Source organism: Paramacrobiotus metropolitanus, unplaced genomic scaffold (assembly GCF_019649055.1).
Source record: "Paramacrobiotus metropolitanus isolate TYO unplaced genomic scaffold, Prichtersi_v1.0 Parri_scaffold0000041, whole genome shotgun sequence".
Taxonomy (NCBI): domain Eukaryota; kingdom Metazoa; phylum Tardigrada; class Eutardigrada; order Parachela; family Macrobiotidae; genus Paramacrobiotus; species Paramacrobiotus metropolitanus.
Window position 1 is genome coordinate 776,461 of NW_026570261.1, and position 22,091 is coordinate 798,551.

The following is a 22,091-nucleotide window of genomic DNA, read 5'->3' on the forward strand; positions in this document are numbered from 1 at the left end:
ACCTCGTTGTTACAAATTACAGCGTAAATTACGGCATCCGGATTGAACTGCGGCTACGTATTGAGTATTCATGTTGCTGCTTCGCTGTTCAACTCCTCAAGTCCCTAAAGTTCGCTAAAAGCTGTGTGACCAAGTAATGCATGGGAACTCGCTTAAAGCAGGAAACCGCAGCGTCACTGGAATTTCCCGCAAATTCCGCAATGCAGTGCACAAGTGAGTACAACTACAAAGTGATGCGTTCACGCGTGCGCACAAATGAGCCATGAACAAGCCTGCGCGCACAGCACAATACGATAAGGTATTGATATCGCGCTATTGAAGGTTGTCACAAAACGTTGTTGCACTACTGACAGTTGTAGTGTTATCGTAACCTGATAAACGTAACTACATGGTCAATTATCAACATACTGCAATCAAGAAGTGGAAGCCACTGATGCCATTCATAAGTCTAGAATTCAACTTCTGATTGCGTTCGTGGGTCTGTCGTCGGCTGTATACGTTATACGCCGACTAGCAGAATTACAGAAGTAATAAATTGTTTAATTTGTATTTTTGGAACCTTTGTCTTTATGTGAGAACCAATTCTTAAGAAGTATCTGCATTGCTTAATAATTGTGCAACCCTTGTATCGGAAATGGGAAACAGTGTTTCCAGCAATAACGGTGCGCTCGAAATAATGGGCAGCGATTTGCAGTACAAATATTCATCTGCCGATTTCATTGGCCAGGGAGCATTTGGAACTGTTCACAAAGCTAAAATTTTGAAGCAAGTAAAGGATCCTTATACGCGAGAAAAAATTACTCATGTGGCTGTCAAGGTGATACGCGTCAATGCTAACCCAGGAGATGTTGTTGATAAAGAGAATTGGACGAAATCCTTGAACAGGTTGAGAATGCTCACTGAACTGAAGACGAAAATCTTGTGCTGTATCAGAAGATTTCAATCTTCAAAGCCTCTGGCGGTGCGACAGTCGAACTTGCAATGCATTATTATAAGAGTAAGACAAAATCCCTTTGATGTTTCTTTAGTAATTATGAAGCTTCAAACAAACTCCAGATCTGCAGCAATTTTTTAGGTGACCTTGCTGTATTTTTGAAGGAAGCCTGGAAAACTGATACCTTGCTACGCAGCTATCAAAAAGTTCTGCGATTCGGAGAGCATATGACCCGAGGACTTGAATTCCTGCATCAAAAAAGTCTGATACACAGTGATTTAAAGCCTGAAAATATTCTTGTGAAGACTGGACCACTGGACCGCGAGATTCTACTAATCGGCGACTTAGACGACCTGGTGAAAATGCAAAACAATATAACTTGCTCTGGGATATTTCTCGGCTACGTGGTACAACACGATACATGTCACCGGAAATGCTGAGACAATTTGCTCTAATTGAGACAGATGACCCAGGACGGAAAACGGACATTTGGAGCCTTGGCTGCATAATTCTGGAAATTGCTGAGTGCTATTATCGCATAAAAGAAAAACGACTGGTGAACGGCGGTAAAACTGTAGATTCTGGATATGATGTTCTGTCCAGTTCCCGGTATGCAACCCTGATCATGGACGGGTATGCGCCCTTCGTGAGCGACGAGATTGAAGAACATTTAAAGGAAAGTATCCGAAAGTGTTTGAATCGCAGCGCCACAATTCGTATATCTGCCGCAGTGCTTTTGCTTGAAATACTGATCGCCATCCGGGCAGATGAAGATATTCCGACCGTGTTCTTTCAAAAGACTGGCAGTAGCATTCAGTATCACTACACCAGCGCAGACTTTATTGGAAGAGGAACGTTTGGCGCTGCTTATAAAGCCAAAATTATGAACGCTGATTCCCAAAAAGGACCACAGGCTGCGGCCGTTAAAGTACTGTACCTTGGAAGTACTTCCGGAGCTGCTGCCGATCAGGGAGATTGGATGACCGTTGTGAGAAAACTGAAACGTCTCACTGAATTGGCGCACGAGCATCTTATAATTTACCACAAGGCTTCAATTAATAAACTCTACAGCGGAGTGATCGTTGAGCTGGTGATGAATTATTATAAAGGTGACACAGATTAGCGGTAACATTTGTGGAGTTACTTGTCGCAAGAATTTCATTAATAACAAGTCGGTTTTTAGGCGATCTTGCTTCGCTTTTAAGGGAAGGAGAGAAAGAGGAGGAGTCCTGGAACAATAAAAGAAAAATAATTCAGTTTGCAAAAGATATGACTCACGGACTGAGATTCTTGCATCAGAATGGGATAATACATGGAAATCTGAAGCCTGAAAACGTGCTGCTAATCCTTTCGAAAAATGGCAGCGAGAAGCTGGTCTTAAGTGATTTTGACGATCTGGTACAAAGACAAGAAAGTGTCTTGTGCTCTGCAGACATTTCCCAGATACGCGGAACAACGCGCGGCACATGTCACCAGAAATGCTCAGAAAGTTTTCGCTATCAGGAACAGAACCGCCAGGACCAAAAACGGATATAGGCTGCATAATGCTTCAGATGGCCGAAAGCTTCGGCCTAGCACCCAAAAGACGACTCGTAAGAAAGGAAAGCTTTTTAAATGGTGGAAGTGATCTTACCAATTACCAATACGCCACCCTAATCCACGACGGCTATGCTCCATTTGTGAGCGACGATATTGATGAACATCTGGCGGACACCATCCGAAGGTGCCTGGATGTAATTAGAGAAAACTCGATTATCCGCTAACGATTTACTGTCTAAGATGCAAACGAAGTACGGCATTGTATTTTTTGCGTGCGACGAATATAAATTTCGAAATTTTTTTATTTTTGATCCATTGACTGAATCCATACATATTAAAGACGCGTTCTGCGAACTGGAGTGCGCAGGTTTGCTGCCTGAGTATCATCGACAGATTTCAGTAATCGGAACTAACATTTTGGTCCCTGAACGGATAATTGATGCTGGCATAACAAAAATAAAGTTCCATCTCTGGAGTGTTAACCAAGGGGCGTGGAGTTTACTGGAAGTGAATACTGCCGTGAAAATGTATTATGATTCAAGCTGTATCGCGCTAGAAGACAAGATTTATTTTTGGGGCGATCCCGGCTCTTTTACTGAAATCAACATGTCTACTCATAACATCCGAAATCCAAAGAAAATGCCCAGGTATAACAGTGGTTAAGTTTTTGTTTTTTCGTGAATGCAAGCCAGACTTGGGAGGTCTGCGATAGAAACCTTGCTTTTTTAGGGAGCATTCTGACTAGCTTAACAGTGGCCCTATATGGTAGTCAGATATTTTATGGCACATCCGAAAGTGTGTTCCAGTACGATACGATGATCGATGACTGGGAGTCCTTGCCAATGCTGCCAAGAAGTCGCCACAGTTTTGCAATGTCTGTAGTCAACGGAGACGTATATATAACCGGCGGGGACTTTTGGGGTACATCGGGTGTCACAAGTAGCTGTATTAGTCTGAAGGTGGGTACTGGTTCTTGGGAAGAGATTCAACCGCTGCAGCAGGGCCCGCGCTGAACCTTGGATTCGGAGTTGGATTACTCAAACTTGGATTCGGATTGGATTGATCAAACTTGGGTTCGGATTACTCAAACTTGGGCTTGGACCTCTTAACTTGAATACAAAAGCTGGATTACTTAATTTGGTTTACGTAACTTGAATTGCTAAACTTGGACCACATCTTTTTGGGCATGAATTACGTTTTTTTGCATCGTTTTCTCGTGTTTATTCTTTTCTTTTTCTCATGGTATTCTTAGGTTTCTTAGGTTTTCTTAGGTTTCTTAGAGGAAATCTAAGAAACCTAAGAAAACGTAAAAAAACCTAAGAAACCTAAGAAACCTAAGAATACCATGAGAAAAGGAAAACAATAAACACGGGAAAACGGTACAAAAAACGTAATCCAAGCCCAAAAATATGTAATCCAAGTTTATTAATCCAAGTTAAGTAATCCAAATTACGTAATCCAACTTATTGTGACAGGCAAGCACAGAGAGCTCACAGGTGGCTTTATTGTACAAATAAAGTGGAGCAAATACCGCGTGAATGCGGGGAAAAACACAACAAAGGCCAGTGTCTGGCAGAAATCAGCAAGTCAAGTTGCTGCGAGCTAGTTCTAGAGCGTAATGAAATGTAGAGAAAGAAATGTGCTGGCGGCAACGGCGTCACGCTGTCCAGACACATGGAATGTGAGTGCGCAGACTGGACTCGTATCCAACGCGAGCGTATATGCGCTGAGTCATACAGCGAGAGAGAGGAGCGAGAGAGCAAGTATGCTCAGTGAGTGCGCCCGCGGTGTGATCCGCTGGGCGGAGAGTGCAGTGCAGCCACTCACGTACGTACAAGAGAGGGCGAATCAGCATGTGTGCAGTGATACGCATACGCAAAGTGGCGTATCTATCACGCAGGCTGTCGTGCCTCTAACATTATCCAAGTCAAGTAATCCAACTAATGTAATCCAAGTTAAGAGATCCAAGTCCAAGTTTGAGTAATCCAACTCCGAATCCGAATCCAAGGTTCAGCGCGGGCCCTGCAGCAGCCGAGATCCATGCATGCCGCGTGCGTTATTATGGATCGAATATACGTCTGCGGGGGCATACATTGTGCGACAAACAATGCACTGACCATAGAATTTTATGATACCAAGTGCGAAGTGGGATGGACGACCGTCACATTGTCACCAGGCGATACCAGGCTGATAGCGGATTGGGCGACCTTCGTGTCCGATAGAGCTCATAGCGGCCAGCTCTGGAAAGGAAAGTCCGCACGTGCTGTCAAACTACAGGACGATACTCCGGCAGGCATTACTGTTTAAAGAGCGTTAGTTTTTACCACAAGTACTGAGCAAGCGTATACTGCGTAGATTTGAAGATGGTCAAGTAAAAACCACCGAACCAGAAAACCAATGCAAGTTATTTTTTTTAATCTGTTTTTTTATTCGGCACTCAGGGCAGCAGCCAATTCAGATAACAGAGAGGCTTGCGCAGGTAGAAGCTACCCTAACATTACTCAAAATGTAAACAGCAAACACAGCCCGGCATTGCTGGCCCTCCTTGGGGACAAACAGCCACCAACGCACCCCAGTGTTAGTGGGACCGTTTTCAGGATTGAACATTTTGTCTGCCTCATGTCGTCGTCAGCGCATAGTACGGCAGACCAGATTGTATGCCGCATAAATGATCAGACAGCGCTATCGTTAAGACATGATAACAATGTACAGTATTTCTGTATCAACAGTACGCTTACCGTATAAAAGATTAGACTGAAGAAAATAAATTAACTATGCCGGGACATCACGACTCCTTCTCAAAGCTTGACATTTTCACCGGCCACGCGAATGGATTTCAGTGCTGCAATCTGCCAAACGCGCTTCAGTGAAATTCTTGAGCATAGACCGCCTTCTCGAGCATTCTTGGATCAGCCTTGACATGAATCCGATTTATTTTATTGCGTTAAGAGAAATGGCGAACATCGGTTTTAGTGATTCCGGCGCAGTCGAGGAAATCGGCAGCAATATTATGTACCGCTACACAAACATGGACTTTATTGGCAGGGGAACGTTTGGCACAGTTTACAAAGCCAGAATCATCAGCGCTGACAGTGACACTTACACGGAGTCGGATTTTGTCGCCCTGAAAGTGATGCAAATTGGTATAAATTCCGTAATTATTGCCGATCAAAGAAGCTGGATGACAGCCGTGAGAAGATTGAGACAACTTACTGAACTAACACACGAACATCTCGTGGCTTATCACAAAGTTTCCATAACTAAAGCAGCTGGTGGGGTGATTGTTGAGTTGGCAATGGATTATCATGAAGGAGGTACGGATTACCACTTGCTTGTACGCCGCGGTCGCTTAGTAACAAAGTTTAGTTACAGATACTTCCACGTTGCTTTCAGTGACAGAAGCATGATTTTCCAGGTGATCTTGCTTCCTTTTTAAAGGAAGCTAAGAAGGATGAAAAGCTCTTGAATAACTGGGGGAAAGTGATTCGGTTCGCCAAGGAAATAGCCCGAGGAGTGGAATTCTTGCATCGAAATGGCTTCATACACGGCGATTTAAAACCGGCAAATATACTTTTGCACATTTTACATAGCGGCACCGAATGGCTGGTGATTGGTGATCTAGATGATTTGGTGCAAATGGAGGAAAGCGCCACGTGCTCAGCAGACTTCACCCACTTACGTGGCACAACGCGCTACATGTCACCCGAAATGCTGAGAAAGTTTTCCCAATCAGGAACAGAGCCACCAGGAAGGAAAACTGATACGTGGAGTTTAGGTTGTATAATTCTGGACATGGCCGAAACTTGGAAACGTGTAACTACAAGGCGACTCATAAAGAATGGGAAAATTGTCAATGCTGGAGTAGAACTAACCGGGTATGCCGTCCAGATCATTGACGGTTACGTTCCATTTGTGAGTGGCGAATTTGGAGAACTCTTCTCAAGTATCATCCGACAGTGTTTGCGTATAAACACAGCAAGCCGATTATCGGTTAAGGAATTGTTACGCAAACTCCAGAGTAACGTCATCGTTTTTCTTGCATGCCGCGGTTTTGAATTCCGAAGTTTTTTAATATACGACCCATTAGCAGACTCCGTACATGTTCAACAAGTGCCCCATGCGCCGGAGTTTTCCGGGCTGCCGTGCTTCGACTACCGCCAATTATCGGTAAACGGAACAAAAATTTTATTCAAAGAACAGATGCGTGAAAACCGATCCGGAGTACCAAAGGCTAAATTCCATTTATGGAATGTAAACGAAGAGACATGGTGTCAATATGAGCCAATTAATTCCTTGAATATGCACCCAGCAACCAGTCTGGTGGCGGTAGACGACAAGGTTTATTTTTGGGACCGAGACGAAATATTTAGAGAAATAGACATCTCTACTTATCTGACGGGTGTTCCGTATAGAGAATCAGTTGCCTCTGCTGAAAACCCAAATGTACCTTTTTCTAGCTTTCTTCTACCTGCACAAGCAGTAGCAAGGAGCGGTCAGCAGATATTTTATGCCACGATACGCAGCCTGTACCAGTATGACACTGTGACTAAAGAATGGAAATTCCAGTCAAATATGCCGCACCCTTGTCTGGATTTTGCAATGGCTGTGGTCGACAGATGCGTATATATTATCGGCGGAAGGGTTCAAGAAAGATCTGATCATTTTGCCACAACTGCCTGCGTTCGTTTGAATTTGGATACCGGTGCCTGGGAAAAGATCAAACCGCTTCGGCAGCCGAGACTAAATCATGCCGCCTGCGTTATCCTGGATCGGATATACGTGTGCGGTGGCCGGTATACTGAAAAAGAGCACGCCCTTGATCTAGAGATGTACGATACCAAACGTGTATGTGACGCGGAATGGTCAACAGTCACACTGTCCCCAAACGATGCGAATGTATTATCGAACTGGGCGACTGAAAGGAATGAGTCATGGCAAAGGATAACAGCCCTTTCTGTAAACCTGGATGATGATACTTTACCTTTAAACAGCTGAAAAGCTGAAGTAAACCTTACTTAGTAAGTTACTGTATGCTTTGTAAGCGGATATATGTCAAGAGTTTAAAAATAAACAGATGTCAAAATAACTAATGCCAGTTGAATTTCTTTGGTGTTAAATGGATTGGATTCAGAGGGACGCAGGAATCCGCGTATTGCGACACACGACACGCCCCCTTCCCTAGCGATCTCTCTGTTACGGTTATGTTGGTGAACTGGTACAAATTGGGAATTAATGGTAGAACGCTAACATGTGCCACTTGCTGCGTAAAACGTTTTCGGTTTTTGTTGTCTTTGGGATGGCTTGGGCCGTTTCCGGCCATGTTCGGCATAACTGCCCAAAGGAAGTAAATTCCGAGCCAGCCTTTGCTGTTAGCGCATGGCGTGTAGGAACAATCCGTTACTTTTGCGCTGCACAGTCATCGGTGTCGTGATTATCGTTGGTAGTCAAAAAAGGCAGTGCGTAGAACATAACAATTACTATTTGCTCGTGGAAGCATAAACTGCGTACAGCAAAGTTATCTGCTTGCCTATTTCAGACGTAGCGCTGATCACCTGTGACATGCAAAAAAAGTGAATTGTTTTTTCTCTTCTTGTAGTCAAAGTAGACATCCGTATACAGGCTGTTGGCACCCTGTAGACCTATCGGTAGTCAGCTGGGTTTCTTAGGATGTAATTAAACGTGCATTGTTATTTCTTCCATTATTACCTAGACCAGATTTTTCTGCTTTCAAACGCGTAATTAAGCTAGGCCGGTAGTCGGACTCGGTACTGTAGCCATAGTATAATTGTGGCACGCGACTGAACGACGGGGACTACTCTATCAGGACTGCAGCACTCGTTTGCTCTAACTGCTTCTGTTTTCAGAGCTTCTGTTGTTATGAAAACATTCGGCACCAAATAATAGTTTTGCGATTTAGCTGGGAATATCATAAATCAAAGAACAGCTGACATTCTGGTTCTGCCGAAAGTATTTCCGGGGCGTAAAAGGCAGCTTGGGCGAGAAGTAGTCTCCTAACCGGAATGCCTCCCCTTCTGCCTTGTCACCGATGAGGAATGGCTTCTCCTTGAGAAAATGACGAAACCACGCAAAAGCGCTGTCGCAATACAGTCGACGTGCCATCAGGAGGTCATCCAGTGAATCTGAGGCCCCGAGATTGTAAGAAAGATATCGAGCTTCCAGTGCCAAGATCTGCAGGTGTGCTAGATCCGTGAACGTGTACGGCTCCATGGCCTCGATAATGATGTTTCTGAAATAAATCATTCGGAGTTGTGGCATGCGTGAAAAGTCGCGTTGGCGGATGCTGATACCGCCATTAGTGCTTGCGAATATGGTGATGTCCAGACGCAGCAAATAAGGGAAAACGCCCATGTCATACACCATCGCCGTTACGTTGTGGCTCACACATTCCGCAATCCACAGCTCGATGGTTTGATTGCGAATCGGGTGCACAACGTCGTAATGCAGCACGTCGCTGGTATATGCAGAGCGGCATCTGAGCATGGCAGTGACAGCCCGATTAGGACTGATTATACTGACATTTCGATGAATTTCGGTCAGAATATCGGGTTTTTCCCATCCGCATCCGATACTTAGGTAAGTCTTCTGAAAGACACTGAAGTTCGAAGGATCGCCGGTTTCATTACAGTTCCCATCCAACTGAAAAGGGGAACATGTTTGCCGCGTGGGGCTTGTGTAGGAACTATCTGGTCGTTGCATTTTCACGTATCTCAGACATTCTTCGACGGTTAACTTGTCAGTGCGAAGAGGGAAGTCGACGGCTGGTAATGTGTCGTTTCGCACGGCGCATTCTGGGGGAACTGAGTGGCTGTCCCGGCCAGTTTCTAAACCTACCGATTAACGATAAAACATGTACAGGTAAAAGTGCTGGAACATTGTGCACGATCACTGGAACAGATCCTTAAGCATATACAAGTACTCGTTATTCACTGCACACTGCACAGTATCACAGAGGCAGCCATAAGTCGGCTGTCCGTGGTGATCTCAGCGAGGGAGGGCGGTCAGTTGAAGTCCTGTCTGTTGAGGAAATTTCGAAAAATGGCGATGGAGCGGATTCGAACCGCTGGCTACCCAGTGAGATCCACGTAGCACAGCCACTGTACCATCGCCGCTGTTGGCGCAGATCAAGATATTTGTGCTTAAGCTTGAGCCAACCAGGTAGGCGGATGGGCGGTTGCTGTGGGTACAGAGGATTCTCCTCTTACAACAGTATAGTTTTCCATTTACGAAGTACTACATAATGAGAGCAAGGTAGCCAAATATGTCCCTTAATTTTGCCTTGGGTTTTAATTTTTATATACTCACATGAAGATAATTTGAACAATCCGGCAGCTAATAAACCGAACGAGACCAGGCCTATCATTGCTTACTAATTAAATGCGCATTGATTCGATCAAAGACGACACAAAATAAGCACTGCAATGCAATAAAATAACATTAGGCTTGATATTTACAGTGTACAGCTAAACGTTACCAGCTTTGCATACCAACAAGGGTGTAAAAGTGTCATAAGAAGATTTGCAGTTCCACCGGCAGTATTAAAATGCTTACAATAATGTCATGTACTTGCAGCAGCATGTTGCGCTATCGCAATAAGCTATCGCCGTGATACAATCTTTTGCTGAAGTATCATGAGAAGTTAGTTACGCAATGCAGTCCACCGCTAACATCCAGTATAAGTTCACTGAATACGTCGCTAGTTTTCAGTGGACAATTTACGCGTGCCACTTGTGGCAACTGCACAATCAAGCCTTAACAAAATAAAAACTTGGATAAATAAGTCACAATTTCCCGTATGTAATAAGCTTATCACGATTCTGTCTTTGGTAAGGCGGTTTCGAAATATTTTGCACTGAGTCGGCGCCCTGTAGAAACTCATGGAAAAATGCCGCTATCCAGATTCACAGAAACGGCGGTTAGTAACATTCCATCAATTTTTCCCGCGTAGTCTGACAGCATCTGAGCATCTTTTTCCGACACCGCCACGGTCCACCCTGTTTTTCGTTTAACAGTGTAAAATTCTACTGTTAAAGCGTGTCTTTCCACAACGTCTATGCCACCGCATACGTATATTCTGTTCTCGGCAAAACACGCTACATGGTAACCCCGCGGCTGTTGAAGCGGCTCCATTTTCTCCCATGCAGCAGTTTCTGTTTGTAGATTCAGACGAACGCAATCTGCCGTGGAAATCGTTCCAACTTTAGTAGCTGAAATATATACCTTCCCGCCCAAAATATATAAGTAGCCGTTCACCGCATTCATGGCAATCCTTTTACGCAATTCTCGCAAATCCGGCAGAAATTCCCAGTTGTTGGCCACCGTATCAAACCGGAGTAGGGTGCGGAATGTCGCAAAAATATAAAATCACCGTGTTTCGTCGCTGTCTGTATGATTAACTCGTCACTGCAACCGTAGAAGTGTTGTTACAGTTTTTTAACTATCTATGAGAAAATTGGTTGGGTGATGGACCATGTGGTATTGGATGCCTTAGAGCAAGGTCAACGGAAAATAACGGGACATATCCGAATAAAAAGTCATTACTGCCACGTCCACTTAGCGAACTCAAAGCTGCTGTTAAGCTAATTCATTTTTTTTGTTGGCAAAATCAGTGTCAGTGTGGGATTGACTTTGCCTGATCTACGTACCCGGGTGGCTGAAAAAAATGTCGGTCAGCCATTTTGGTTTGTTTCTCGCGAGCCGGTTGCCTCACCGTTAACTATTTAGACTCGTTCGTTCGATAGAAAATTTTGTTTACTCCCAAAATCAGCAAAACATTTTTGAAAAATTAGCTGCGCTCGTTGCAACGCTGCTAGTTAAACTCGTGTGAGAAGTTTTCGTGTCCAAGGTTTCAAAACATGTTACCTCGTGGCATTTCTTTCACGCATGGACGCTTCACTCTGCGCACTTTGTGACTTTTCCAAAAAATGCCGGTTTTGTATTCGATTTTTATGGGTATTTTTTGTTAAAATTTTTGGCTGCATAACAGGTTGCAATGAAAAAAGCGAGTTTAACATTTTGGTGTAGCTAGCACATCACCCTTGCAAGAGCAAGATTGACACAGATCAGCTTTTAAAGCGTTGGTCAGAGATTTGCTTTCCAAAACCCTGCATGTGGATTTCACGAGAATTACTCGTGCAAAGTTTTCGTTATTCCATGTGCTGGCCAAACCCATTTTATATAATATTACTGTTCCTTAGTGTAGAAAATCCAGAAACAACTCCTCTACCCAAAACACTAACTTGAGATAAATCTACTTAGCTGAAAAGCAGAAAGTTTTAATTTCGGAATGGGCAGTTTCAAATTTCCGCTTCCAGGACACCCTAGAAATATACCCAATATATCAAAATAATTAATAAAAAAATTCTTTTTTGAGATACTCTTGGTTTGACTTCACAATTCCATGTTAAAATCAGTGATCTTTCGAATGAAACTAAGACGACGACAATTAGTGATTGGACGCATCCAGCGTACCATGGTAAATTAGACGACATTTTGTTCAGCCGTTTTGTTTGCGCAAATGTGTACATGCATACGTTTGTTGAATTAACCACTGCGGCTTCATATTGCACTTTGCACTAGTTTGCAGTTGTTGTGCCGGTTCTGATGTTGTTCACTAAATCAATGCCACCTTTAGAAATCACCGTGTACGGTGGTACGGCAACGTTTATCTTCTGCATGCCCAGGCGATAATATTGTTTGATTACTAACTAGTTAAGTACCTTACTACCATTCGCACGATTGCAGAATTTATCGTATGCACATACAATTGAGAACATGCAATACAAGGAAAAGAACAATCGGCAGCTAAACATTTAATGGAAAACCCACGGAGATGCTGGTGGGACTGGCTTTGTGATTTGAATTTTAACTGTGGTTTCCATTTTATCATTGAATTGCGAGATGGGGATCAATGCATCAAACACGGCTGATACAGTGCAACATTTTGGCTGCACTATGCAGTACCGCTATTCCCATGCAGATTTAATTGGAAAGGGATCGTATGGCGCTGTTTACAAAGCCAGAGTTGTAAAACGTGGCGATTATCTTGGAGGAAATTTGGTAGCGGTGAAAGTTATGCAAATCTGTATTCCTCGTGAAAATTCTGATCCTGAAAGCTTGCTGAAAGTCGCTCAAAGGCTGAAGAAAATCACCGAACTCACCCACGAGAATCTCGTTGCTTATCATAAAGTGTCCATCATTAAAGCTTCGATCGGAGCCACCGTCGAACTCGCAATGAATTATCACGAAGGTAACTTTTACGCTTTGCTATTGCAGGTTAGGAATTCCTTATCTGTCAGAACTGAATATTTATTCAGGTTAGCCTTTCAGGGGATCTAAGGTTGTTCCTGAGCGAAGCCCAACAAAACAAAAATCTGTTAAATAGTTATAAAAAGTTGGCCCAGTACGTGGCATGCATAGCTCGAGGACTGGACTTCCTGCATCAGAATGGAATAATTCATGGGGACCTGAAACCCGAAAATATCCTAGTCGATGTCGCGGAAGATGGTCGCAAAACACTGTTGATCAGTGATCTAGATGACATAATTCAAATGCGGGAAAGCGCAACCTGTTCTGCTGACATTACGCAGTTACGCGGCACGCCGCGCTATATGTCCCCGGAAATGCTGAAAAAATTTGCCCAGCAAGCAACAGAGACACCTGGACCAATGACCGATCTTTGGAGTTTTGGATGCATAATTCTGGAGATGAATCAAGTATTAAGTTGCTTGCAAAAAGATAACTACAATATTAAGTGGCCTCAAACACGACTCGTCAAAGATGGGATTATTGTATGGGATTTTCTTACGGATGCCCAATATGTTGTAAAGATAATCGATGGTTACGTGCCGTTTGTCAGCAACGACAATGCGCTATATTTATCCGATCTTATCCAAAAGTGTTTGCAGCCGATTGCTTCTAACAGAATAGCCTTAAAGCAAGTACTGAAGGAGCTGCGCATAAAACACTTGATAGCGTTTTTCTTTTTTCCTTATGGTTCTCAATTGATTTTATTCGATCCTGCAACTCATTCTTTATACACACTAAAAAGGGTCCCTATACGATCAAGATTCGTTGGCTTCGCTGTAGTGTCTAGGCGGCAAACTGCAGAAAAAGAAATCGTATTCTTTCAACGGCTACGCCATCCAAACGGCCGCATTGTGAAGTTGCGTCTTTGGAATGTAGGCGAAGGAACGTGGCGTGAAATAACGCCTCCCGAGGACGTACGTCTTGACCAACGCTTGATGGTGGTGAACGGCAAATGTTATTTCTGGGACCACAACGGCCATTTCACTGTAATGGATACTTACACTGGAGGGATTGTATCTAGGAACAGCTCGAATGCGGAAATAAGGTACTTCGGTTTTTCTCATATTTCGTTCACTTTGAGCATCCGAATTCTTATTTTGGTCACCGGTCAGTGACGTCAGATAGACCTCCACGTGGCGCGCTACACGAATAACTGCTGCTCGCACAACGTGCTTTTTGCTTTCTTTTTCACTGGTCTGAAGTCACCAAAACAAAGTTGAAAAGGTTAGAATCAGAAATTTGTAAACGTGAGGAGGGGTTCTTTTACATTGCACCCGGTCCAAATTTGTGTTCTTCGTTTAGTTCTTTATATGAAAGTTTTTTCAAGTTCATACTTCGGAATTCATGAGTGAAATTTATACGATCAAAACTATTCGTTTCTAGTATTTTTGTTTGTCAGAAAATTTTAACACCAGGGTAACGAATATGGAAAAAGTATACTTGAAGTGACCGAAATATGAGAAAAACCGACGTATACGGCAACGGGTAAAACTTGCTTACAAGTTAGTCTTTCCTGGGACGCTATTACCGTAGCTGATTACCGTATTCTCCAAATGACTTTTCCATTATAGCGCTGACTTTTCCCTCTCAGCAGTGGCGATTTGTGGTGAGCGGATATTTTGTGCCACACCGTCCAGCTTGCACCGATACGATACGGTTAGAGACGAATGGCAATCCTTACAAAAGTTGCCAAATCGGCGAACGGACTTTGCAATGGCTGTGGTCAATGGGTACGTTTACATTATGGGCGGACTTATGGATGCAGCGGTTTCCAGTGCATCAGCTGACTGCATTCGTGTGGACGTGGAAAGGGGCACATGGGAAGCGATAGCCTCATTACAGCAGCCGCGATATCGCCATGCTGCTTGCGTTATTAAGGATCGAATTTATATTTGTGGCGGCAGCCACTCTACGAAAGCACATGCGCTTACCATAGAGTTTTACGATACCAAGGCTAATGTAGAATGGTTAACCGTCAATCTGTCGGAAAAGGACATCGACCTCTTGGACGTGGCGTCCAAATGCAGTCACCCATGGGAAGTTATTAACGCTATGTCGATTTGGCTGGATGGGGACGTTGCTCCAGACGCTCAAATTACTCAATAGACCAAGCTTTTTAACGTGCGCTTCGCAGACCCGTATTAATACGGCTACGTCTATGACCTTTACGATAAACTGCAACAACGCTGGTTAAGTCGTTTGATACTGTATTGCCGTACTCTGCACAGATCGTAAAGTGAGAATAAATTATTGCTTTCTGCTATAAGCACACTGGCACAAAATTAGACCGTCTAGTCACATGCCAGTGCATACAGTTCAAACCATTTCCGGAGCTTTGGCCACTTTTCAACCAGCAATCACTCCTAATGCAGAAACCAACAAATTAAGAAAGTCGGGTTACTGTCACAAGCCTCACAACCACAGGGAAAAGCTCAGTCGCATTTGAAAGTTTTTGCTCAAATCCGATTATCCAATGCCCAGCAACAGCTGCCAAGCCCAGACTACAGTTTTTACTACAGATTTTTCAACCGTCCAGCTCATGTTACGATACGGAAGCTGCGTATTGATTCGTCCAAATGGACAAAGTGGCACTATGTCCCTCATACACGGCACGAAATAAACCATTTTTCGAGTGATAAAAACTAAAAAGCCTGGAGCGATACCGGCCGATGATATTTTGATGTTTTTTCATGTTGATTTTGTTAAGCGAGGCAGCATAACTGGCGGCTCGGTTTCCCCGCTAATGTACATTGTTTTGACATGTGCAACGCGAACAGCATCATTTAGAAGAACTACGGCTTTTTCCCAAACGGAATAACTTCTGCGATAAAACCTCGCGCTGGTGCCGTTTTTCGGTTAGACAGTTACCCTGAACTAAAGTTTGCGCTTCGCCTTACACCAAACACTAATCATCTGTGATTCTGTATCCTTCTGCCATGTGGAAAGTAATCGTCCTCGTCGCCATCCTACTTGTTACCGTCCATGCCGGACTTGTTGACCAACTACGTCCGGCTTTAATCGAAGTTGATGCAGAAGTCGGTGGCTAGTATGCCGCATTTGGCCCCTTCATCGTAAAACTGGAGTTTTTCGGTTACGGTTTTTCGGGTAATTAATTATATTAATGTTCCCAGACTTAAAGTCCCCTTGGGGTTGTCTGCTCTTGTGCCGTAATAATAATAATAATAATTAAATTACGGTGTTGTGGTGGTATAACACAATTGGGATACACAACTGCTACAAAAATGCATTGCAGGGTTTAACCTTTCATTTACCCACCCAATCCTTGCGGTAATAACATCAACCTACTGGGCCTGCGCAATCCGGCTCCAGGCAACCCGTGCGCTAATCGTCCGCTTCCTAGGCTGCGTATGATTGTGACAAGCAACTGACCGGTAACTACAGTGTCATTCATCACTAAGGTATTCCATTATACTGTATTACAGTCTCCGTAGTTTTGACCAGTTGTTATGTTTCATGGATAGCTTCGGTATAAATCAGATTCTTTACCTTTACATTTGATCATATACAAGTTCTTAGGGTTATAATCTGCACAATCTTCATTGATTATCTAAACTTTATCAGTTTCGCTTCTAATTTTCTTCACTTCAGCCCAGAGTCGCTAGGTTTTTGAGGAAATCAACAAAAATTAACCGACAGGACAAACTACCAGCAGTAATAAACACTAAGATCAAAGCTTCACTCTCTTCCGGATCAGAAGTCGAGACAGTTAAGCCGTTCCGCGCGTCACACACCACGTTAACCACATCCGCTGAAGTCTCCGCAAGCGTTTGAAAGGGATGATGCAGAATCCACTCGTGCGCCTGGCCAAGTATGCGGCGACATTTCAGGGTGTTATCACAGCGGAGTTCTACGCGCAAAGCCTCCGACCGATCGAAATCCGTATCGGAAAATGTAAGATTGCCGCGTATGCAACGGACAGCGATGGTCGTTGCAGCATTCGCGGGAGGTGCTGAGGTGACTTCCCGGATCTTCTTTGTAGTGGGAGTGGTCGACAACTTGGGTATCGTCTGCAGCGCGACGCAGACGGCCGTCTGGTTCATGGCGCACAGACTGTATAGATCACTCTGCACCGTCAACCAGGTCGCCGCCCGTAACACCAACTGGTTTGCCTTCACAAATGCCTCCACATCGAAACGACAGCGGCCGGTGTACTTCAACGGGCAGGCATCCGATTTATTTCCGAAGTCTGTTGTTTCAACGTCACTCGAGAGGGTCTGCTCATACAGGAGGAAGTAGAGACGGCGAGCAGACTGCGGCAATGAAAAGGGTTCCACGTAAGACAGTTTGACGTTGGCCAGATCCACGGTGGACATCTCGTCAAAGTTGGTGTAAAGCCAGTTGATGAAAGGACGCGAGGGCGTGGCCAGGGTAGCGTCAGGGAATGCAGGGTCGGCCAACAGCAGGGTGTATTTTCGCTCTGTAAGGTTTTCAGTACGAATACAGCAGATCTAATAAGCAGTGCAGCTTCTTTTACCTATCTTATGTTACCGTCATTTTTCCAGCGGACTACCGTCTTTTCTAGCGTGATAAAAGGTCGATTGCGGAATGTGGAGGCGTTGAAGACCTGGTCAGCCAGCGGGCTGATATCTGAAGCTGAAAGTCTATAAAATTTAACAAATGTACACAGTAACGCAGAAGTAATCCAGGTAGTGAGACAGCGGAAGAACTAGGGTAGTACAGCATGAAGTAAGTAGTCATACAAATCGCTACCAGCCGCACATGCATAAGCGGGTTTACCCGGAAGAAGCGTTTTGACAGCAGGTCGCCACAGTGAAGGGGCTACTGGTAAAGGTCACTTTTAGGACAGTGTCGATCGTTGCGAAATCTTTGGAACCAAATGGCAGATTTAAAAGCCGGAAAGCTATCAAAGGAAACACTGGTGCTGGTTGTCCTGTTCGAATATGTTGCAAAAAGCTAGCAGCACAAGAATTTTTGCTTTACCGTCAGCGATGAGGGTAATGCAGTAATCCGCGCCGCCTGGTTTTTCTTCACTGGTGGCAACATGTTGCACCGACCACGAGTCGCGCTTCACTTGCATCCAGTTGACAGCAATCGGTCCTACATCCATGCAGCAATAAATAACCGCTACATGCATGGCAAAGTTGTCGGTAACTTTATGCACGTGTATCACATCGTTAACTGTACGAGTACTTTAGACGGCTTTCTGGATTATGTATTAACAAATTGTGTTGTATTGTATGGTACAACTACCGGTATATTAATTATTCCATTTTTGTTTTGTATGATCAATGATCACGTTCCGGTGTAATGTAAAGCGGAGAATACTCATGCTGGTACCGGTTAGGGCGTGGTCAGCGGCAAATTTGTCGAGTGTAAGGAGCTTGCCGACGCCTTGGTTCTTCAACGACATCAGCACCATCGGCTCCAACATGTAGTCCTTTTCCGTTTGCTTGTAGACGAAGAACATGAAAGTGTTGGTAATGTTGCGAAAGGTATACGGTGGGCGGTATGCAATTATGTCCTAGATCGGCAGTGAAAACAAGTTTCACTGTAGTACATATACGTAGGTTTTTTATGATTTATGTTCATTTAATTTTACGTTTGACCGGTACAGCATTACAGTAGGTTCTGGGTATTACAGTGACAGTAGAACCAAGTAATATCCAGTTTACCTTGATTTCGGGATAGTCGATGAAAAGTCCATGAACGAAACCGTATGTGGCATCCACAACAATTATCGTGTAGTACGTGTTGGGATCTGTCCTCAATTCAAAAGCGGGCTTAATCCGCAAATAAACTGGCTCGGTGGAAGCCATATCCGGGTTCACGTCGGTGGTGCGCGCTTTCGCCGTGTACGTTCCACCGCAGGCGTTGTACGTTCCTACAGCGGTTTTGTTTATTACCACAACATTGCAAAAGACTGGCTAGAGAAAATAAAAAATGGGTTGCCAGGACCTTAATCTGATACAGGTACGCTGCAAGTTTGCACTTGTCTTGTGGCTCACCTGCGCTGGTTTCGTACGTGACGGTCAGCAATCGATCAATTGCGCCGGCGTCGATTCCTTCCGGGAATAACCGGGATGCAATGGTGTACTTGCGAGTATTCTCATCGCCGACAAAACAGTTGACATCGTCCGGATTATTCTGTGCCGTATTGTTGCAGACGGCGTCCAGGCTTTTTCCGAAGAAGAACTGGTTGTCATCGAATAGGGCGTCGGAGATGCGATGGAGGCAGGATGAGGGACTAATCAGGCGGTTTACCGGCAGACAGGGACGGGAGGTTTGGCAACGGGCGGGAATCGGCCAAAATACTACGAAATCACGATGAAATGTTACATAAACTGAAGTGATCTAACGGTTAACCCCATCGCCATGAGAAATTAGTTCAAGCGCAATACATTTCAACAGCAAAACTGAGCGCAAAAAATGAACCAAATAAGTTGTTAATGGTAGATAGCTTGTAAGCGGCGATTTTGTCTAAAACATGCAACGCGGTGAACGCACCCAGTACAGAGCACAACACAGTATATAAACTATATATCCAATGGGAATCCATGTTGTATTTGCCGAAAAATCGGATAATATTCAAATTCAGTCGATTCTGATGCAACGTTTACTGTGCGTAAAGTGCACAATCCTGGAATCTATATTTTGACGCGGTGATCTTTTCAAACTGCGCTTAGACCTCGGCCGTCTACCAAAAATTCCCAGCAAGTCAAGCTGGCGCAAGGCCCGTCACAGTAACTGAAGCACAGAACTGGCTATAATGGGGAATGCCACGGCTGAACCAACGAGTGCAAGAGTCATTTCCCCACGCTATACGTTGCCGGTTAAAAGAATCTCAAGTCTGGATTTACCATTCGCTGTACAAAACATACCGGTGGTTTTTGAGGTTGTCGCAAGCGAAGAATTCCGCCTAAAGCTGTTGAAAGTTAATAATCCAGAATTACCGGTTAAAAAAAGTGCAGTTGTAACTGCGATCGTTTTCCGTTTTGAAGAGAAGCGGCCTCCTCATCCACCCGCACACGGATGGCTGCTTCCCTGTTCATATGCTTTTCTGGCTCAAGTTCTGGTGGTGGCACACTTTTGTCTGCCTGATCTGATGATCGTTTGGTTACACTTCCAATGTCAGCCAGCCGACAGCCTTCTGCCGCTCGCATTTTGGCTTATTCGTACTAAATATATTTTGTATCATGCCGCACACTTTTGGCCGGCGTTATTACGTTGTACATTGGAAAATCTAAGAACCATATTCTGAAATGACATTCACCAGTCAGCTGTTTTGGGTTTCTGGAAAGAAGCCGGTTAGATAGTTTGGAAAATAGTTTGCTGGTCCAGAAGAAACCGCCTCAAGTTTTGGCTGCCCATTTTTTTAAGCCTTTTAAATCGCAGAATCACTCAATTAATATCAATTTTTACCCGGACGACTGCGTTAACAGCAACTACCAAAATTTAATCACTGACTACAACCGGTCAACTGTGGCTGCGAGAAAAATGCACGGCTGATTGATGATAATTGCATCTGCATGTAATACGATGATAGAGTGACGGTTCTGGATATCAGCCCATCCCTTGCTCCAGCTGCCTCTACTTTCAGCAAGTCAAGTTGTAATGAAAAATTCGAACGATATTGCAAATTCGCACGATATTGTAAATTACTCCAGTTTAGTAACTAAAAACTAAGTGAGCAGTCAACACTCTGGTTCTGCCGGAAATATGCTTGGCGCGCCTAAGGCATCTTGGGCGAGAGGTAGTCTCCTTACCGGAACGCTTCCCCTTCAACCTTGTCATCGACTAGGAACGGCTTCTCCTCCAAAAACTGACGGAACCAAGGGAAGGAGCATTCGCAGTATATGACTAACGGCACGGCGACCAACAGCAGGGAATTTCTGCCGAATTTGCCAGAATGGCGAAAGAGATTTGCCATGATTGCGGTGGACAGGCACTTATACATCCTGGGTGGTATATATTTCTGCTGCTAACGTTGGGACGATTTCCACGGCAGACTGCATTCGTTTTCGGCTTAATTTACACTAAACTAAGCCAATTCAGAGGATAAAATTCTAACAAAACAAAAAACAGTAACCAGCTGCCATGAAGGTGTTCAGAGAAATCTGGAAACCAGTATCATAAGTAGAACATCAAACTGAATGGGGACTACGGTGCTTCAATAAAAATCCAAAGTGGTTCCAAACAGGAATTCCAGCCACAGAGCAACCTACAAGGCAAACGCAGAGGACATTCAAAATACTGGAAATATTATTTCTGACGTAGAACAAAATTGTTTAAGAACACCAACTTCTGTCTCTTTTGAATTTACTAACTGTGCAAGCAAACTGGACTCACTGTTCAGAGATTTATGAAGAGAACTTCCCAGATTTGATTAGAAATGTAAATTATGTAATGATGGGAATCCCTGCAAGTAAAATAAAATACAACTGCTGGAGAACGGAATTCATGTGTGGGCTGCGCACAAGTAATTTTTCACCGAGACATTACTGTTATTGAAAATGCACTTATAGGGTTTTAGCGATGATCAGCCATTGCTCTGATCATAAGCCAGATTACAATCGTATGACAGGAATTCCCGCAGGATAACGGAACGATTACTGAAAAAAAATTTACCTAAAAATTGATTGAAGCATGGTTTCGAAAAACGGGCTTTCGTGATCGTCGAAGTTTTCAGGTATTATCACAGGAGGTTGCTGCTTTTCCACAAGCGCGGTCCCGTTTTGCTGAAGAGGCTTGTCGAATAAAATTTAACGTTATTAAAGACGAACTGATCATGACAGGAATTCCCGAATAATCATAATAAACCGCACAAATTCCAATTCCATAACGTTACGAAACGACAGCTAGCAAGTATAACGTCAGAAACCACTTTGTGTGGTTTTTCTGTTTGAAAATTTAAAGTTCGTCATTTAAAAGCAGACTGCACGTGCAGACGTTAGAATTATAGCACTGGTTGCTACGGGACTGTATGTCAGTGTACCAGACTGTACATACAAATGTTCAAGTGGGCTGTACAGGGCAGCCCGCTCGTCTGCAAGCCAATGGGAATTACAGAAACAAATAGGCTGCGGCATAGTCAACCGCATAGTATGTCGCATGCTATGCCGTAGACTACCTATCTGGTATGCGCCAAGTCGAAATTTTGGCGTAAGCTCGACTTTCGTGTGAGGATGCATGTAGAAGATGTGCACAATAAGGAAAGGAGACACACTCAGGCAGCAGATCCGGGAAAGAGTAATGCATGCAAGTCGGTCATGATGGGGTGCGCGTTGACGGATAAATGATGAACCTTTGCCTA

At 44.0% G+C, this 22,091-nt stretch overlaps 4 protein-coding genes across 6 annotated transcripts; 2 read left to right on the forward strand and 2 right to left on the reverse strand.

Moving 5' to 3' along the window:
* Positions 1–462: 462 nt before the first annotated feature.
* On the forward strand, positions 463–7,468 carry LOC129590655 (uncharacterized). The gene is made up of 6 exons (XM_055485990.1): positions 463–997; positions 1,099–2,043; positions 2,118–3,120; positions 3,203–3,432; positions 4,613–5,787; positions 5,889–7,468. The coding sequence occupies exons 5-6, from the start codon at positions 5,394–5,396 to the stop codon at positions 7,466–7,468; spliced, it is 1,974 nt and encodes a 657-aa protein (XP_055341965.1). The 5' UTR covers positions 463–997; positions 1,099–2,043; positions 2,118–3,120; positions 3,203–3,432; positions 4,613–5,393.
* Positions 7,469–8,332: 864 nt separating this feature from the next.
* Positions 8,333–10,000, reverse strand: LOC129590696 (uncharacterized). Its single transcript, XM_055486045.1, has 2 exons — positions 9,797–10,000; positions 8,333–9,321 (listed from the first exon to the last, which is right to left on the reverse strand). Exons 1-2 carry the CDS (start codon positions 9,852–9,854, stop codon positions 8,387–8,389), a joined length of 993 nt encoding a protein of 330 aa, XP_055342020.1. The 5' UTR covers positions 9,855–10,000; the 3' UTR covers positions 8,333–8,386.
* Positions 10,001–12,285: 2,285 nt separating this feature from the next.
* On the forward strand, positions 12,286–14,979 carry LOC129590720 (uncharacterized). Its single transcript, XM_055486077.1, has 3 exons — positions 12,286–12,740; positions 12,821–13,844; positions 14,371–14,979. Exons 1-3 carry the CDS (start codon positions 12,392–12,394, stop codon positions 14,903–14,905), a joined length of 1,908 nt encoding a protein of 635 aa, XP_055342052.1. The 5' UTR covers positions 12,286–12,391; the 3' UTR covers positions 14,906–14,979.
* A 1,387-nt stretch (positions 14,980–16,366) lies between these two features.
* LOC129590718 (uncharacterized) lies at positions 16,367–21,662 on the reverse strand. 3 transcript variants are annotated; one of them, XM_055486075.1, is made up of 10 exons: positions 21,407–21,662; positions 21,128–21,197; positions 20,545–20,999; positions 18,787–19,092; positions 18,454–18,662; positions 18,119–18,302; positions 17,762–17,878; positions 17,558–17,681; positions 17,309–17,421; positions 16,367–17,237 (listed from the first exon to the last, which is right to left on the reverse strand). In XM_055486075.1, exons 3-10 carry the CDS (start codon positions 20,570–20,572, stop codon positions 16,405–16,407), a joined length of 1,914 nt encoding a protein of 637 aa, XP_055342050.1. In that variant the 5' UTR covers positions 20,573–20,999; positions 21,128–21,197; positions 21,407–21,662; the 3' UTR covers positions 16,367–16,404. The 3 variants fall into 3 exon arrangements, with proteins under 3 accessions (XP_055342050.1, XP_055342051.1, XP_055342049.1); XM_055486076.1 differs by lacking the exon at positions 21,128–21,197; XM_055486074.1 differs by lacking the exons at positions 20,545–20,999; positions 21,128–21,197; positions 21,407–21,662 and adding an exon at positions 19,286–19,593.
* Positions 21,663–22,091: the final 429 nt, after the last annotated feature.

Coding starts and splice junctions, on each gene's coding strand:
- LOC129590696 (XM_055486045.1), bottom strand. CDS start 9,854: ATGATAGGCCTGGTCTCGTTCGGTTTATTAGCTGCCGGATTGTTCAAA. Junction 9,322..9,796: donor ATTGTTCAAATTATCTTCAT/GTGAGTATATAA, acceptor GTTAATCGGTAG/GTTTAGAAACTGGCCGGGAC.
- LOC129590655 (XM_055485990.1), top strand. CDS start 5,394: ATGAATCCGATTTATTTTATTGCGTTAAGAGAAATGGCGAACATCGGT. Junction 5,788..5,888: donor AATGGATTATCATGAAGGAG/GTACGGATTACC, acceptor ATGATTTTCCAG/GTGATCTTGCTTCCTTTTTA.
- LOC129590720 (XM_055486077.1), top strand. CDS start 12,392: ATGGGGATCAATGCATCAAACACGGCTGATACAGTGCAACATTTTGGC. Junction 12,741..12,820: donor CGCAATGAATTATCACGAAG/GTAACTTTTACG, acceptor TTAGCCTTTCAG/GGGATCTAAGGTTGTTCCTG. Junction 13,845..14,370: donor AGCTCGAATGCGGAAATAAG/GTACTTCGGTTT, acceptor TTTCCATTATAG/CGCTGACTTTTCCCTCTCAG.
- LOC129590718 (XM_055486074.1), bottom strand. CDS start 19,337: ATGGATTCCCATTGGATATATAGTTTATATACTGTGTTGTGCTCTGTA. Junction 18,663..18,786: donor CACGTACGAAACCAGCGCAG/GTGAGCCACAAG, acceptor AAACCGCTGTAG/GAACGTACAACGCCTGCGGT. Junction 17,682..17,761: donor CATTACCCTCATCGCTGACG/GTAAAGCAAAAA, acceptor TTCCTTTGATAG/CTTTCCGGCTTTTAAATCTG.